Source organism: Mustela lutreola, chromosome 2 (genome assembly GCF_030435805.1).
Source record: "Mustela lutreola isolate mMusLut2 chromosome 2, mMusLut2.pri, whole genome shotgun sequence".
NCBI lineage: Eukaryota > Metazoa > Chordata > Mammalia > Carnivora > Mustelidae > Mustela > Mustela lutreola.
Window position 1 is genome coordinate 10,467,095 of NC_081291.1, and position 18,090 is coordinate 10,485,184.

Consider the following 18,090-nt stretch of genomic DNA (forward strand, 5'->3'; position numbering starts at 1 on the left):
CATCCCCTCCAACACATGTTGTTTCCTGTCTTGCTAATTTTGGCCATTCTAACTGGTGTCAGGTGATATCTCAATGTGGTTTTAATTTGAATCTCCCTGAGGGCTAGTGATGATAAACATTTTTTCATGTGTCTGATAGCCATTTGTATGTCTTCATTGGAGAAGTGTCTGTTTATATCTTCTGCCCATTTTTTGATATGACTGTTTCATGTGTGTTGAGTTTGAGGAGTTCTTTATAGATCCTGGATGTCAACCTTTTGTCTGTACTGTCATTTGCAAATATCTTCTCCCATTCCGTGGATTGCCTCTTTTTTTTTTTTTTTGACTGTTTCCTTTGCTGTGCAGAAGCTTTTGATTTTGATGAAGTCCCAAAAGTTTATTTTAGCTTTTGTTTCCTTTGCCTTTGGAGACATATCTTGAAAGAAGTTGCTGTGGCTGATATTGAAGGGGTTACTGCTTCTCCTCTAGGATTCTGATGGATTCCTGTCTCATGTTGAGGTATTTTATCCATTTTGAGTTTATCTTTGTGTACCATGTAAGAGAATGTGACCATGACGTCTTATTTAGACCCGTATATTTCCTTATGAGTCAAGAGCATCATGTACATCATAGTCCTCAGAGTGAAGCAAGTCTGGAATGAAATGCCGCTCTCTCAGGTGTTTGCTATGTTACCTTGGTAAAATCATTAAAAATTTCATATATATATTTATTTATTTTAAAGATTTTATTTATTTATTTGATGGAGATCGAGTGAGTGCACAAGCAGGGGGAGGGGAAAAGGGAGAGGGAGAAGCTGGCTCCTCACCCAGCCAGGAGTCTGACGTGGGGCTCCATCTCCAGACTGTGGGATCATTACCTGGGCTGAAGGCAGATGCCCAAATGACTGAACCACCTAAATGCCCCTAAAAATTTTAGATCACCCATTGCCACCTTCCTCTTTTCCTACACATGAGACAGTTTTTTTTAGATTACCTCAATCAGTACTTATTACTTGCTTCCATATGTGGATATTTTTTTTTTTTTTTTTTTTTTTAAATTAAGACTTTATTTTTTGGAGGATAGATTTTTTCATGTTTTATTTGATAATAAGTACTTTTGAGGATATTATATATTTATAAATTGTGGGAAGTATTCTGTCTCTACTTTCACTCTTTCTATGCATTTGGTTCAAACACTGCATTTTTTCAGTTCAACTAACTCACTAGATTTGCTCATTTTAGGTGGCTCATGCTTTGGTGGTGGGGGCTGAACACCTCCCACACACATTGTAGATGTTGGTTCAGCCACGGATGCTTTACAGCATTTAAAATGTGCTTACCACTTGTACCAATTGACCTTTCCTGAAATCATGCAGTATTGAGTTATGTCTTGAAATTTATTCCCATGCCAGAATCTTATCAATATATAAGAAATTTAGAAAGATTAGGTGCCAAAATATCCAGCTCAATGCTTGTTGTATATTTTTAGTATCGTACAGAACTAAAATCCCAGGAACTATGAACACTCTGGACCTTATGTGGTTTATTCCTTCAGTCATTTCAAACATAGAAATTAGGGCCTATATGGTTATTTGCCTGCTCACGTTTTGTTTACATCTCCCACATTCATACCAATATACATCAGGTTTGCTCAACTTCTTTTTCTTTTTCTTTTTTTTTTTTTTTTTAAATCAGTCTTACAATGATTATTTCATGTCTTTCTACAAATTTCATTTTGCGCTGTTATGGAAAACCTCCATTTTGAAAATCTACATTGTACAGAAGCACATGTCTTTAATGTCTCCAGACAAAAAAGCCTTACAGTTAATTTTAATGTTTGCACTTTGGGTGCAACTTACAGGGAGGGCCTGAAAAAAGAACAGGAGGGGGCTATTAAGTATTTTTAGTAAAATCTTGCCTTTGTCTTGTGCAGAACATGTAGAATATGCTCTTTAATTTAGTAAATATTTTTTTAAAAGGTAGATGCTTTGTTATTGTAGCTAAAACAATTCTTAATCATAAAATTTCTGAAATTCTTGTAATTTTTTTCTTATCTGAAGTTGTTTATCAACATATTTTTGTTCGAAGTGTGATTTTTTTTTCTTCTCTTCCCAACCTCTCTTGCAAAAAAAAAAAAAAAAAAAAAAAAAAGGTGTACCAATTGACCTTTCCTGACCAAATCAAGCTTGATTTCCAAACCAAGCAGGAGCTAATGTAGCATCTCTCAGTACAGCTGATGCCATCACACAAGCAGAGGGATCACAACATACATCCTGAAACAGATAGATCATTTTTTTCTGTAGCACATTTAACTGCTCTTATCTTTTGTAACTTGGGGGTTAGGAAATGTAGGGAGATGGGAATTCTGGGGAAGAGCAGGGTCTCACCTAATATAATCCGATATGCCCTTTTGATCTTACTCTGACATATTCATCTGGCAGGTAAATTTTGTGATTGAAGGCTTCTTAAATTTCTTATTCCTTTTTTTTTAAGCAGGATTTTAAAATCTATTTGAAAGAGTTAGAGAGCATGAATGGGAGAAGCAGAGTGAGAGGGAGAGAGAATTTCAGGCAGACTCTGAACTCAGCATGGAGCCCAATGTGGGGCTCATTCTCATGACCCTCATCATGATCTGAGCTGAAACCAAGACTCATCATGTAGCTGACTGAGCCAACAGGAACCCAAAGGAAGCTTTAAAATTATCTTTCTGTAGTGTTTTATATCATTTCTAAAATATTATCTTTTCTAGGTTTATTAAAAAAGCTTTTAAGTTATATCTTCTTATCCCTTGGAAATTTGGAGCTATTAGTATCTGAGCCTTGAGAGGATAAATAAGACTTCATTGTGTGTATTTTCAAGAAATTCACCATGTCAACAATGTGAAAGAAGTCAACCATGTTTGACACTCAAGATCTGCAAAATCTGGAATTTTCTGTGTACTTCAGTGTGCTCAGAAAACTTTCATCATATAAAGGGACAGCTGTGGCCCAATTTCGTGGTTACTCTTGGTTACACCCTTTTCTGAGGCCTCTCCTTCCTACAAAGACTCTTCCAGACTGAACATCTATGAGCAGGAAAACCCAGCTCAATGGATTTTCCTATGGGCAACATCCACAAGAATGGAAGTGTTCACACCAGTGTCTGGATTTTGTAATTTCTTTCTTCTGTTTTCTGTGTGTTTAGTTATTTACCCATTGAAAGTTATTATTTTTCTCATTAAGTCCAAGGCAGAAATCAAGAGAGACACAAGTTTCACTTTCATTGAGATTTCAGGGGGAAATAAAGTGATTTTTTTGTAGCTAGAGTTGACTCAGAGGCTGAAAGATATGTATAATACATGTATCTATAGCTGGATAATTGAAATATAAACCGTTTTACAGACACATCTTATTTCCTTCTCACATGATGATGCAGATAGTTTGAAAACTTAGATGATTACATGTATATTTTAGGCTTTGTGGGCCTGTATATTAGCCAGGGTTGTCCAGAGGAATAGAACCAACAGGATACACACACACACACACACACACACACACACACATTTTTATGCAGGGATTTATAATGAGGTATTGGCTCACATGATTATGCAGCTAAGTCCCACAGTCTGCTGTATGCAATCTGGAGACTCAGGAAAGACGGTGGTGTAGTTTGAAGGCCTGAGGACCTGAGAGATGATGCTGTAGATTACACTGTGTGTCTGAAGGCCTAAGTGCTGGGTGTGTGGAGGCTAGAAAATAGATGCCCCAGTCAAACCATCAGGTTGAGTTAATTCAACCTCCCTCTATGTTTTTATTTTATTTAGGCCCTCAAGGGCCAGGATGATGCCCATCCACATGGAAGAGGGCCTTCTGTTTTACTCAGTCTAACTCAAATGCTAATCCCTTCTGGAAACACCCTTACAGATTCACCCAGAATTCATTTTTTTTTTTTTTTTTTTAATAAGATTTTATTTATTTATTTGACAGAGAGAAATCACAAGTAGGCAGAGAGGCAGACAGAGAGAGAGAGAGGAGGAAGCAGGCTCCCTGCCGAGCAGAGAGCCCGATGCGGGACTCGATCCCAGGACCCTGAGATCATGACCTGAGCCGAAGGCAGCGGCTTAACCACTGAGCCACCCAGGCGCCCTCCAGAATTCATTTTTAACCAGCTATCTGACATCCTGTGGCCCAGTCAAGTTGACATATGAAATTAAGCATCACAGCTAGAATCTATAATGACAGTTTAACTCTGCCATTGGAACATGAGAACTGCTATAGACACTCATAAATGATTGATGATCATGACTGTGCTTTTATTTTTTAAAGATTTATTTATTTATTTATTTGACAGACAGAGATCACAAGTAGGCAGAGAGGCAGGCAGAGAAAGAGAGAGAGAGAGGAAGGGAAGCAGGCTCCTTTCTTTTTATTTTTAATTTTTCTCTTTAAAAATTTTTTAATTTTTTATAAACATATATTTTTATCTCCAGGGGTACAGGTCTGTGAATCGCCAGGTTTACAGCAGGCTCCTTTCTAAGCAGAGAGCCCGACTTGGGGCCCAATCCCAGGACCCTGAGATCATGACCTGAGCCGAAGGCAGTGGCTTTAACCCACTGAGCCACCCAGGCTCCCCATGACTGTGTTTTAATAAAACTTTATTTTTGGAAGTTATGTGATCTTAACATTATGTGATGTTAACATGACATGAAATATTCTTCTTTTGATTTTTTTCACTTGTTTAAAAATGTAGAGACTCGGGGCACCTGGGTGGCTCAGTGGACTAAGGCCTCTGACTTCAGTTCGGGTCGGGATCCCAGAGTCCTGGGATGGAGCCCCGCATCAGGTTCTCTGCTCTGCAGGAGCCTGCCCCCCCTCCCCCGCCCTGCCTGCCTCTCTGAAAACTTGTGGTCTCTGTCAAGTAAATGAATAAAATCTTTTTTTAAAATTTATTTTTTATTTTAAGCATAACAGTATTCATTATTTTTGCATCCCACCCAGTGCTCCATGCAATCCCTACCCTCTATAATACCCACCACCTGGTACCCCAACCTCCCCCACCCCCGCCTCTTCAAACCCCTCAGATTGTTTTTTAGAGCCCATAGTCTCTCATGGTTCACCTCCCCTTCCAATTTCCCCCAACTCCCTTCTCCACTCTAACTCCCCATGTCCTCCATGCTATTTTATATGCTCCACAAATAAGTGAAACCATATGATAAGGGTATTTACCCCAAAGATACAGATGGAGTGAAAAGAAGGGCCATCTGTACCCCAATGTTTATAGCAGCAATGGCCATGGTAACCAAACTGTGGAAAGAACCAAGATGTCCTTCAACGGATGAATGGATAAGGAAGATGTGGTCCATATACACTATGGAGTATTGTGCCTCCATCAGAAAGGACGAATACCCAACTTTTGTAGCAACATGGACGGGACTGGAAGAGATTATGCTGAGTGAATAAACTCTTTAAAAAAAATGTAGAGACTCCATAAGTGACTCTTAATCTCACAAAACAAACTGAGGGTTGCCGGGGGGAGGGGGTTTGGGAGAAGGGGGTGGGATTATGGACATTGGGGAGGGTATGTGATTTGGTGAGTGCTGTGAAGTGTGTAAACCTGGTGATTCACAGACCTGTAACCCTGGGGATAAAAATATATGTTTATAAAAAATAAAAAAAAAACCCCAAAAAATAAAAAATAAAATGGACTAGATTCGAATAGAAAAAAAAAAAAAATGTAGAGACTCTTCTTACAAAGCCAGGCAGTGAGCCAGATTTGGCCCATGAGCTGTAGTTTGTTGAGCTATATCCAGGATGTTCTGGGGAGCTCTTTATCCCACATCAGTTAATTCAGGCATTTTTCAAAATATGTTATAATTACTTATTTTTTTTTTTTTGTATTATGTTAGTCACCATACAGTACATCATTAGTTTTTGATGTAGTGTTCCACATTTCGTTGTTCACGCATAATAACCAGTGCTCTATGTAATCTGTACCCTCCTTAATACCCATTACCAGGCTCACCTATACCCTGCACCCTTCCTCTCTGAAACCCTGTTTGTTTCCTGGAGCCCATAGTCTCTCATGGTCCACCTCCCCCTTTGATTTTCCCCTCTTCAGTTTTCTCTTCCTTCTCCTAATTTCTTCCATGATATTTCTTATGTTCCACAAATAAGTGAAACCATATGATAATTGACTTTTTCTGCTTGACTTATTTCACTCAGCATAATCTCCTCCAGTCCCATCCAAGTTGATATAAAAGTTGGGTATTCATCCTTTCTGATAGCTGGGTAATATTACTTTATGTATGTGGACCACATCTTCTTTATCCAGTCATCTGTTGAAGGGCATCTTGGCTCTTTCTACATTTTGGCTATTGTGGATATTGCTGCTATGAATACTGGAGTGCATATGGCCCTTTTTTTCACTACATCTGTATCTTTGGGGTAAATACCCAGTAGTGAAATTGCTGGGTTATAGGGTAGCTCTATTTTTAAGTTTGTGAGGAATCTCCACACTGTTTTCCAAAGTGGCTGCACCAACTTGCATTCCCACCAACAGTGTAAGAGGATTCCCCTTTCTCCAAAACTTCTCCAACATTTGTTGTTTCTTGCTTTGCCAATTTTTTAAGTAGCTGAGGGGTTGTGGGATCAAGCCCTGAATTGGGCTCTGAGCTCAGTGTACAGTCTGCTTGTCCCACTCCCTCTGCTCCTGCCCTCCTGTCCCAGCTTGTGTGTTTTCTCTCTCTCCCTCTCTCTCTCAAATAAATAAATAAAATCTTAAAAAACATTCATTCACAAAGTTAGTTTTGTGCAGAGGTGAAAGCATTTTATCTGGACATCTAGGAATTTATGAGGGCATATATATTTATGAATTAATAACTAATTGATATATTTATTGTCTTCTCTGACACCTTTTGTTTATCATTTTAAACATAGAGAGAATTTGGAAAAAACATACAATAAACACTCATATTCTCCATCAAGAGTCAACAATTGTTAACATAGTGCCACATTAAAACACTTTTCTCAATTTATTTCCACACATGGATACATTTTCTTGCTAAAACATGATACTCAGTGGTAGACATCATGACAATTCATTCTTCAATCCTCCTTCAACAAATATTTGAGAATTCAAGAATTGAGAATTCAATATTCTATATAACCACAATACTATTACTATACCCAAGAAAATTAATAAAAATTTCATAATAACTTTCAATGTCTGATACATATTCAAATTATCCTAATTGCCTCCAAAATGTCATGGATAGCTGTTTTTCTGAACCAGAACTTCACTAAAATTGATACTGAATTTGTTTGTAATGTCACTTCCATTTCTTTTTTTAAGTAATGAAATATATTTATATATTTATTTAATTTTATTATTTAACTTTATTTTTTCTATGTTCTAAGGTTCATTGTTTATGTACCATACCCAGTGCTCCATGCAATATGTGCCCTCCTTGATACCCAGCACCAGGCTTTCATTTCTTTTAATGTAGAGCAGCCTCTAGTCACTTTGTAAAAATGATATTGATTTTAGAAGAGGCCAGGCCAATTGTCTTGTTGAATGCCTGAATTCAGGATTTGCCTGACGGTTTCTTCATGATGTCATTTAAATTATTTTGTCCTCTGTGTTTCATCTATATTGAAAGGTAAGTATAAAAGGACAGAGACCAGCAAGCTTCTTTTATAAAGGGCCAGGTGGCAAATATTTTTAGCTTTGTATCCTTATAGCCTCTGTCACAACTCAACTCTGACATTGTAGCATGAAAGCAGCCTAGATAATGAATGTGTTTGGCTGTGTCCCAATAAAAGTTTATTAACAAAAACAGGCAGTTCCCTGCATTTGGCTGGAATGTTATACTTTGCCAATTCACAGCCTAAAGTTTGGATTAGATTTCAATTAGAGTGATTTGCTAATAATTCTTCTTCTTCTTCTTCTTCTTCTTCTTTTTTTTTTTTTTACTAAAAATGGGATGTTGTAATTTCATGACATATCAGGAGATACATAAAGTCGGTTTGCTTACCATTGATGATATTAAGCTTCATCATTAGTTTCAGATGATGGCTGTCAGATCTCCATGTTGCCAATGTACACTTTGTCCCTTGTAATTAATTGGTAGTCTGTGAGGTGATTCCTTGAATCTCTGGCCTTAGCCTGTTCTCCAAAGACTTTCACTCAATGTTTTTAGTGGCCACTTATGGGATATTGGAAGAATCATGCTGTTCTAATTATTCAGTGGTCTTTTAAAGCATCACTATGGACTCATGGATAAGTTATTTAAAACATAATCATGTTTCTTAGATGTTCAAATTGATACAGAATTGGTCAGAGGGAGTCCTCAGGAAATTTCTTGTAGGTGTAACTGCTCTGGATTTAGATCTTGCTTAGACTGCATGAAGAGAGTGAAAATATGTTATCTATAAATAAATCTCACAAAATGTGCAGTAGCCATATATACCTTTTCCCACAACTCAACTTATAAACATAAAGATGCAGAGACTCTAGTCCCCTAGCTCTGATTTTATTCTGATGAAACCTTCCCTTCCCACATTTAAAGTCTGTGAAATCAGGAATTGGATCTCCTTGATCTATTCCCAGCACATACTTTTGGAATGAATAAATTAGTAAGTCTTTAGAAATGGAAAGTGAAGAAGTTGAGGCATTGTATGTATGTATGGGGACCAACTGATCTACTTTGCCTGTAACCAAAGTGTTTCCTGGGATATAATATTTCCAGTACTAAAACCAGGAAAGTCTTGAGCAACTGGGATTAGTTGATTATACTATATGCAGGTATGTGAATATTAGTTTCCCTCTTATGTCATTTCAGGAAAGTCCTTTGAGGCTGTTTTTCCTTGTTATATATCATTAACCTGAGGAAGAACTTTTGTAGAAGAGGTTTCTACTGGGGTATTGGGCCATAGCTCCTAATTACACTGGGAGTGAGATGAACATGCTGTATGCACCAGAAAACCAAAAGTCTCCAGCAGCTGAATATCAAATATTTACTGCTTATTTTCTCTTACAAGTGGTGCCAAGAAGAGTTATTTGTGATAAACATGAAAAAGCATCTTTTATACTCTGTCCAAAGGATGGCAGCCAGCATTTTCTTCATTTTCTAAGAGACAAGTTCTTCAGGCTTAGCTGTTCATTATAATTCTCCTAAGAAGGAAGGTATAAACATGATTTTGTATTAGAAGGTGCATGGTGTGCACAGAAAACTACAAAATATTATTGGAAGAAGTCTAAGAAGAGAAATGGTTTTGTAAATCTGAACATACAAATTCTTGGTACAATTCACATTGCCAGGATCTCTCCTCTGCCTTCTGTGACTCTCTAGTGAGGTTTGCAGGGTTTGTGTATTTGGAAATACTAGGAATGAAAGAAGACTTTGAAAAAAGTTTCCAATCCATCCTAGTATTTATTTCACTTGACTTTTGTGACTATATTTACACATATTTGTTGTTTGTCATACACAGGGCTGGTGGGGAATGATGACGGATAAAGGATGTGCAGTGACTACGTGTAGCGTGTGCATGAGGGGTACAGATCTTTATTCCTGATTACTTGGTCGATAACAACATTATTCTCTGCTTATAATTATTTTGTTTCATGTTACTAAGTACATTTAATATACACTATGGAGTATTATGCCTCCATCAGAAAGGATGAATCCCCAACTTTTGTAGCAACATGGACGGGACTGGAAGAGATTATGCTGAGTGAAATAAGTCATGCAGAGAGAGTCAATTATCATATGGTTTCACTTATTTGTGGAGCATGACAAATAGCATGGAAGACATGGGGAGTTAGAGAGGAGAAGGGAGTTGGGGTAAATTGGAAGGGGAGGTGAATCATGAGAGACTATGGACTCTGAAAAACAATCTGAGGGGTTTGAAGTGGTGGGGGGGTGGGAGGTTGGGATACCAGGTGGTGGGTATTATAGAGGGCAGGGATTGCATGGAGCACTGGGTGTGGTGAAAAATAATGAATACTGTTATGCTGAAAATAAATAAATTAATATAAAAAATTAAAAAAAATAAAAAAAATTAAAAAGGGGATGCACCCATGTCACACTAAGTGATGCTGTACATTGTGGAGAAAGAGGACAGTCTTGTGCAAGGGTCAACATGAGCATAGAAAGTGAGTGAAAGTATAGGAAGACCCCTTTTCAAGATAGGGAAGTGTCTTCAAGTGAGTTCAGGTGAAAACCAAGTGTAAGTCATCATAGAGCATCTCCTGATGTATACCCAGGTTATCAGTGAAGTAGGCATGAGCTTCTCAAGAGGACTGGTTAGTGAAGTGCTCTGGGAACACTGGATAATCTTACCATACTGTGTTTGGAGTCATCAGACATGGTCCCACTTGAAAGAGTGTACTTCTCAGACTCAGCTTTGGTTTTTCCGACCCCTTTGAACCATTTCTTGTATTGTTCCCGGACCTGTAGAGACGAAACATGCTTGGGTCAGCTCACTGAAGGGAGTGAGCATAGGAAGGGTCCTGGGCGGGAATGAGCAGTAGTACCTGCTGGTTCAGGATGCAGTATACCAGGAAGATGAAGACGCCCTGCAGGCCGTTGATGATAGTGAAGAGGTAAGCCATGACATGGGCAGCTGGACCCACCTGAAGGATGCCCAGACACCATGTACAGCCCAAGATGAGCAGCTGAGCTGTGGCTTTAAATGTTAGCATCCTGGGTAGGAGGAGGAAGGAGGTCAGGATGCATCCAGAGCAACACAACCAGGTCTGGTTTCATGTCCACTCCATGATGCTTCTGACTGAATTGTGATCAACTTTGACCTTTATTGTCAATGATTCCCTAAAGAGAAACACTATTTGGGTCTAGGATGGCATTTGACTCGGACTGAGGATAATGGTGACACTCAAAAATGTGAGTTTTGAAAAGATCCTGATGTTTCATGAAGATCCCTAATTTTGTTCAACTGACATTACCGAGATTATTCTATGCACCTGGCTCTAGGCTGGGGCTAGGGCATTCAAAAAAACAAAGAACAAGACCTCTGTTCTTACAGACCTTAAAATCTGGTGGAAAGACAAGAATAAATGATCACTTATAACATTTGCAAAGTGAGGTACTTCTTTCCATCCAGGGCTGACCCTCTCCATGAACTGAGCCAGGGTATGCTTTGCCCAGAATTGAGGCCATTGATTCTGTGTAAAGTTGAGGAAAGCAAAGGACATCCCCAAACTCTTAGAGGATGTGATATGTGGAAGATGAAACTGATTTCACCAGGTTCAAGAGAAGGGGGAAAGCAGAGGGCAGAGCATGCATGAAGGCATGAGCATGGTGGGGTGTGCTGGTTCCGAAAACTGTTGTGTGATTTCCTGAGTGTGTTATAAAGATATGAATTTTCACAGGATATTTTTCACAGATCTCTGATAGCAATCTCTGCTTGTCAGAACAAAGTCATTTCTCTCTGCAGCTGAAGTAGTTTGTTGTGGAGGGTATGCACAGATGGAATGTTTTTAGTATGGGTGTCAGCAGCAAACCACAGAATCTGAGCTGGCTGCCAAGGAGGGTTGCTGCCCTTCTCTCTTCCTGTCCCCTCAGGAGTCCTGTGAAGGGACACCAGAGCCTTGGAGGCGTGAGGACAATGTTCTGTCTGGGGCATGGTGTGACCCTGCGACCCATCCTCACCTTGTGTTCTGGAGGGTGGACACCTCGCTGTTGAGTGAGGAGAGCTTGTTTTTCACAATCCAGAAGGTCATCAGAAAGAAAACCAAATTAATCTGCAGAAAACCCATAGGCATTTAACTACACATTTAGAAAACCTTCGTCCTAGCTCATCCAGCTGCTAATGTGGGAGGGAAGAAGCCTTTGTGTTTCATAACAGTCCTAGAGAAGCAGAATAAACACTCTCTAAATCAGAGTTTATCCTGTAACTTCAGTGACCACTTCAATTCAGTTTGCATGGGAATTCCAAATTTTATCACTGAAAGTGCTACGTCTCAGGAAACACCTGATTCCTGGTTTTACAGTGGGAATTCCCACCTCCTGGGAGCCCCTCATCCGTCCTGGGCCGACTGGAATGATTGCTCACCCTGCCTTTCACCCTCCTGATACACCTGGTCTTTGAATGACCCTCAGCTGGGCAAGTGGGCTGCTCTGATGTCATCCATTACTCACAGAGAAGATGGTGCAGACAGGGCCAAGGAAGGTCCATATGAATCCTTTGTTTGTGTGGAGCCAGCATCTAAGAGAAAGATGGGAAGAGATTCAAGAAAATATTGGATTTCCTGGATAAAAGATTTATAAATAAGCACCCCCAATGTTCCCTCCTGCCTTCTTCATCATTATTATTATTGCTTTTTTTTTTTCGTGTGTAAACATTTAACATACCCTCCTAGTCAATTTTTTTTAAAGATTTTATTTATTTATCATAGAGAGAGAGGGGGAGAGAGCGAGCACAGGCACACAGAATGGCAGGCAGAGGCAGAGGGAGAGGGAGAAGCAGGCTCCCTGCTGAGCAAGGAGCCCGATGTGGGACTCGATCCCAGGACGCTGGGATCATGACCTGAGCGGAAGGCAGCTGCTTAACCAACTGAGCCACCCAGGCGTCCCTCTCCTAGTCAATTTTAAGTATGCAATACTTAACTATTGTTAGGGAAAACCACTATGTGATATAGATCTCCTAAACTTACTTATTTTGAAGAACTACAACTTTGTATATGCCTTTGATGGTGGCAATAGTTTCATGAGTATTAGCCCCAAACTTAACAGGTTGTGTACACTAATTACATACAGTGTTTTACATGTCAGTCATACCTTAATAAAGTGGTCTTTTAAAAAAGATAAGTTCCTTTAAAAAATTCTTCCTCTGTCTTGGCACCCAGACATACTAGCAAAAATAAATATAATTTTAAAAAAGAAAATAGCAGTATTGACATAAATTAATTCATGGTTTTTTTAGGTAAGTATTGAGTGTCTCCTCTGTATCAGGGTCTGTGCTTGGCTCTAAGATTGGCTGGGATTAGGCTGGGGTGGTCTCAGTCCTCAGGGAGACATCAGCGAGGTGGGAAAGTCAACAATTAGTAGACAAAATCAAGGTAATTAATTTTATGATCAAGTATGAAGAGCTATGAGGATATGTAGCTGGATCCATAACTTAGTCTGGGGTATAGGAGATCCAGATAGTCAGGAAGCATTTCTCTGAAAGAACTGAATTGTATTTAAGGTGAAATATGAGTGATGAATGAGTATGGACAGGTGAAAATTTTGGACCATGCAAGAAGTGAGGGAAAAATCCCAAATTAGACAAAACAGTGAGCCTGCTCCAGCCTTAAGGCTCATGTGTGTTACATAACTTATGGAGACAGGTACTCACACACTCACAGATGAGGCATCTCAAGGCCACACTGAGAGCAAGGACAGAGCTGGACTTTATCCCCAGTGAGATGGGAGGTGTAAAGATGGAGAAAGGGTCAGATGGACCCAGCGGGAAGCATCAAAGTATAGCTTTGAAGGTAGGTGTTGGCAAAGCAGGCAGCTGCCACTTCCTCTTGAAACTGGGTTTTATTGGAACACACGCTCATCCCTCCCAAAGTGTCTATGGCCTTGTTTATGCTCTGAGGACAGAGCTGAGTAATTGCTGCAGAGATCATAGGACCCACAAAGCTGGAAATATTGATTACCTGGCCATTTATGGAAAAAGTTTGCTAACCTTTATGCTTAACTCCCTAGGGAGGCCGGATGGCCAGGGCTCGCTGATGCAGCTGAGCTCTCGTGTCATCAGGATAGGCACACAGTGTGAGTTCCAGACTGGATGTGGCCCCAGTTCTGCCACAAACCAGCTGTGTGACCTCAACCATGTTAGTTAATCTCCTTGTGCCTCAGTTCCTCATCTGTCTTGTGGCCCAATACCAGTTTCTACTGCACAGGTTGTTGTTGATTTGAGCTGACATATGAAAAATATTTAGAACACTGATTGTGTATCAGAAGTGATTTCTAAATCTTGGCTGTTTTTGCATTTATTTTGTCACCCAAATGACCCTCTGTTTCCTTTAAAATTAGGATAGAAAAGTTTACACAAATCAGTGCCATCTCGTCATTTCAGTTTTTCTTTCTAGATTTAAAACTGTCCCCTCAGTTAACACAATGAATACTATATTAATATGTATTTACTAATGCACAAGATGTTATTTATATTACAGACTATAGTCATTAATATAATTTAGTTATTTATGTAATATACACTTAATATTTAAAATAATTATATCTGAAAGATTAAAAAGTCACCTCATTTATCTTAACTAGATCAATTAGTAATTATTAAACATCATTAATATTATATTAGTGTATAGTTAATAACATAATGCATGATATTATTTACACATTTTATAGTTAACATTTAAAACAATTATATCTTAATGACTTAAGAATGATCCTGGTGCTGGGTATTATGGAGAGCACATATTGCGTGGAGCACCACATGTGGTGCATAAACAATGAATTCTGGGACACTGAAAAGAAATTAAAAAAAATAAAAGATTATACTCCCAAACTAAAAAAAAAAAAAAAAAAAAAGAGCAGTTCAAGGAACACGATCTTCTACCAGGTAGATGTCCTTGGAGTGGTCACTGACTTTTCTGTCTATCATGTTCTGGTGGAATTAAATATCTATTGGTTCTATGATGGCCATGGTCATGCTGGAGAAGATGAGGATGTGGGAATTTGTGTTTACCGGGTGGGTGTTCCATACAGGTGAGGCCTAGATGCAGCAGAAATGGCCACAATTATAGCTGGGACTCCATAGCCCACAGGGAACATGAACTTCTTCATGATACTGCTCGCACTGGAGTAGTTGACCACCGTCAGGTTACGTGCAGTGAGGAAGAGATTCAGACCCTCCAGCAGCATCCAGGTGAAGGAGGCCAGGTAGAGATAGTGTAGGGCACCTGCAATGATGGCACACAGCACCTGGGGGAGGAGAATGGTGTCACCAGGAAGGATCATCAAGGAGGAAGGTGACCCCAGGACCTGTCCCATACTTTGCCATGAAGGAACTCTCAAGTATATGGTCAAGTTGTCAGAAGAGGGTTTGTCTTCTAGTTAATTAGTCGATGTGAAATAGGCTACGTACCCTCTAACCTCCCCAGAACCCAATGTCATTTTATTAAGGTGTCAGTGCAGCATGGCTCCATGAACTGAGAACCCCTGGGTCAGCAGGAGCTCCTCTGTGACAGTGTCAGTACCTTGATCTCAGTCCAGTCAATGGCCATGAGGAAGAGCAGGTGGGCCAAGAAGAGGCAGATTGAGAGCTGCAGGTGGAGGGAGGTGCTGGTGTTCTGGATGGTTTTGCACAGTAGGAAGGTGAGGGCTGCCAGGAGGAGGCAGAGCAGAGAGAGGCCCAGCCCCAGGTACGTGATCACAGCCAGCCAGGTATCCTTCTCCTGGGATCCAGCAAAGAGAAGCAAAAAGGACATTACAGTCACATTTCCCTAAATCTTCCATCTAAAAATTTTAAATTTAATTTTAATTCTTGCTGTAGCCAAATGAGGAAAGAAGGAGGTAGGTAAATATGTTATGTTATTGGATAAATTCCTATAGGTTTAGAATGCTAGAATTTTATGGAAATATGAATTGATTAACTCAGACCTTGGAAGATTTGAGGAATAAGAGTCCTTACTTAAGACAGAACCCAGGGGGGCACCTGAGTGGTTCAGTGGGTTAAAGCCTCTGCTTTTAAAAGGGTTCTGGGATTGAGCCCCACATTGGGTTCTCTGCTCAGCAGTGAGCCTGCTTCCTCCTCTCTCTGCCTGAAAAAGATCTGTCAAATAAAGAAATAAAATCTTCACTTATTTGTGGAGCATAACAAAGAGCATGGAGGACATGGGGAGTTAGAGAGGAGAAGGGAGTTGGGGGAAATTGGAAGGGGAGGTGAACCATGAGAGACTATGGACTCTGAAAAACAATCTGAGGGGTTTGAAGTGGCGGGGGGAGCGTGGGAGGTTGGTGGAACCAGGTGGTGGGTATTATAGAGGGCATGGATTGCATGGAGCACTGGGTGTGGTGCAAAAATAATGAATACTGTTATGCTGAAAATAAAAAATAAAGTAAAAAAAAGAAATAAAATCTTAAAATCTTAAAAAAAAAAAAAGACAGAACCCAGGAACTCACAAGGGTTTATTTTACTTTACATATCAGGTAAGGAAGTCTTTGATGTGGTGATCCAGAGAAAGTAACTCAACTGGCTAAGGGAGCAGGCAAACATAGTTCCTAACTCACCTGTACTCACTGGCTTTCTTGGCCCCTTTGCCTCTGCTATCACCAAATCTTCCTTTCTACAGCTCCTAAGAGCCACTTTCTACAGACTTCCTGTCCTGAAGATCCCTGTGGTAAGCAGAAATCTAATTTGTCAATAACAGGTGTACACACACTTTCTTCTGGATTTTCAGTTAAATGCCATTTTAGGTGCTGCTGTGAAGGGATTATGCTGATGGAATTCAGATCCTATGTCTCTGAGAGGGAGTTTATTGTGAGTGGGCCTGGTCTAATCAAGTTACCTCTTAAAAGCTCTGGGCTCTTGGAGAAAAATGAGTTGAAGTTTGAGAGCAATTGTGGTAAGGGAGCTCCTCCTACTCATCTCTGAATAGAAATGCTGAGATGCCATGTGAGAGCTGCTGGAGGAGGAATGCATGCAGCCCCAAAGAGCTGAGCAAGTCCACTGCTCACAGCTACCCAGAAAGTGGAACCCCAGCCCTATAACTGCAGAGAACTGAATCCTTGTCAATGACCAGGGAGCTCCCAGGAGGACCCTGAGCCACCAAGGACAATGCAACTCTGGTCAATTTCAGGCTTATAAGACTAAGAATAGACAACTCAGGCCCACCATACCCAAGATGCCCCAAAGAAACCACAGATACAAGTTTCTGTTTATTTAAAGCCCATACATATGAGGAAACGTGTTCCAGAGCAATAGGCATGGAATGCAGCCCCTTCCAGGGCTCTCACCTGCACATCATAGTGGGCCATGAGGACAGCAAAGCTGCTGAGATGGGTGCACTGGCAGGTGGTACTGGTGTCTTCAGTGGTCACTATCCTGCATCCTGTGGTGGACCAATGACCATATCCATCCAGACTGTGCTCCCAGAAGACGCAGAACACATTTTGCTTTGGCCCAGTGGTCACTGACTGCAGGAAGAGAATGTAGGTAGGAACTGGTGGTTCTGGTGTTCGGAAATGCTTATCCAAAGCTGGCTTGCAAAGGGCTTTCCTGAGGAATGATGCATCCATGGGGCAACCTCCTGAAACCTCAAGACTGAGTAGGCAGTAAGGCTGTGCCCAGGACCTAGGCTCATTCCACACCCACAGCCTATCTCATCAACACTCACATGGTGAGAGAAGATGAAGGTGATGGGGGAGCTGAGGTTCTGGGTGTCCTTGTTGTTCATAAAGGCAGAGATGACATCTGAGAGCAGAACGCCCTTGCGTGCCCCATGCAGAACTGCCTGTTTCTCAGGCTCCAGGACTAGGGGTGCCTCCACCAGCAACTTGGCCATCCCCGGAATGGAGACGAGACCCACCACAGAAGGACCTGCAGGATGAGGCCAATATTGATACCTTGGGGTGCCAATAGGGCCCCTTCCTCCTCAGATGTACTCTTTGTGGCTCCACTACACCCCCATTTCCTTTTAATTTTCAGTTTCCTGTTTGTCACATCCTTGGGCATCTTCCTCCCATTTCAGCCATTACCTGAGTCCTCAGATTCATGCACCACATCCCAGTTCAGCATCATCGTCACCTGATTGTGACTCAAGATGACAGTTTTATCTCCTTGCTCCCGCACCTTCAGGGACAGGTCTATGAGATTCCAGAGTTGTGTAAGGGAGTTATATTAGTATTTGTGACAGTAGTGGTTGATATAATACCATTCTATGTGTGTATATATGATGTATGTATAAAAATATTTTATATATTACCTAAATCTATAATATAAATACTTTATATGTAATATAAATACATACAGAAGTCATAGTATAAAATACTATAAAATTTAAAAATATATTTTATAAATATAAAAGTCATAGTATAAAATATAATGTTGAATATTATATAATTTATAGAATGCACATATAATATAACATATGAATGTTCTAGATCTAA

At 40.1% G+C, this 18,090-nt stretch overlaps 1 protein-coding gene across 3 annotated transcripts in view; it reads right to left on the minus strand.

The window, feature by feature from the left end:
- Positions 1-6,820: 6,820 nt before the first annotated feature.
- Positions 6,821-18,090, minus strand: part of LOC131823658 (adhesion G protein-coupled receptor E2-like) — a 36,652-nt gene continuing 25,382 nt past the window's right edge. For 2 of the 3 annotated variants that reach the window (XM_059160262.1, XM_059160261.1), the window contains exons 11-20: positions 17,680-17,787; positions 17,319-17,521; positions 16,939-17,118; positions 15,180-15,377; positions 14,669-14,904; positions 12,115-12,181; positions 11,626-11,717; positions 10,491-10,659; positions 10,297-10,407; positions 6,821-9,128 (exon numbers count right to left, since the gene is read on the minus strand). In XM_059160262.1, the coding sequence (XP_059016245.1) occupies positions 9,078-9,128; positions 10,297-10,407; positions 10,491-10,659; positions 11,626-11,717; positions 12,115-12,181; positions 14,669-14,904; positions 15,180-15,377; positions 16,939-17,118; positions 17,319-17,521; positions 17,680-17,787 (1,415 nt within the window). In that variant the 3' untranslated portion in view covers positions 6,821-9,077. The remainder of the gene's footprint in view (positions 9,129-10,296; positions 10,408-10,490; positions 10,660-11,625; positions 11,718-12,114; positions 12,182-14,668; positions 14,905-15,179; positions 15,378-16,938; positions 17,119-17,318; positions 17,522-17,679; positions 17,788-18,090) is intronic. The other variant, XM_059160263.1, reaches the window with a different exon arrangement.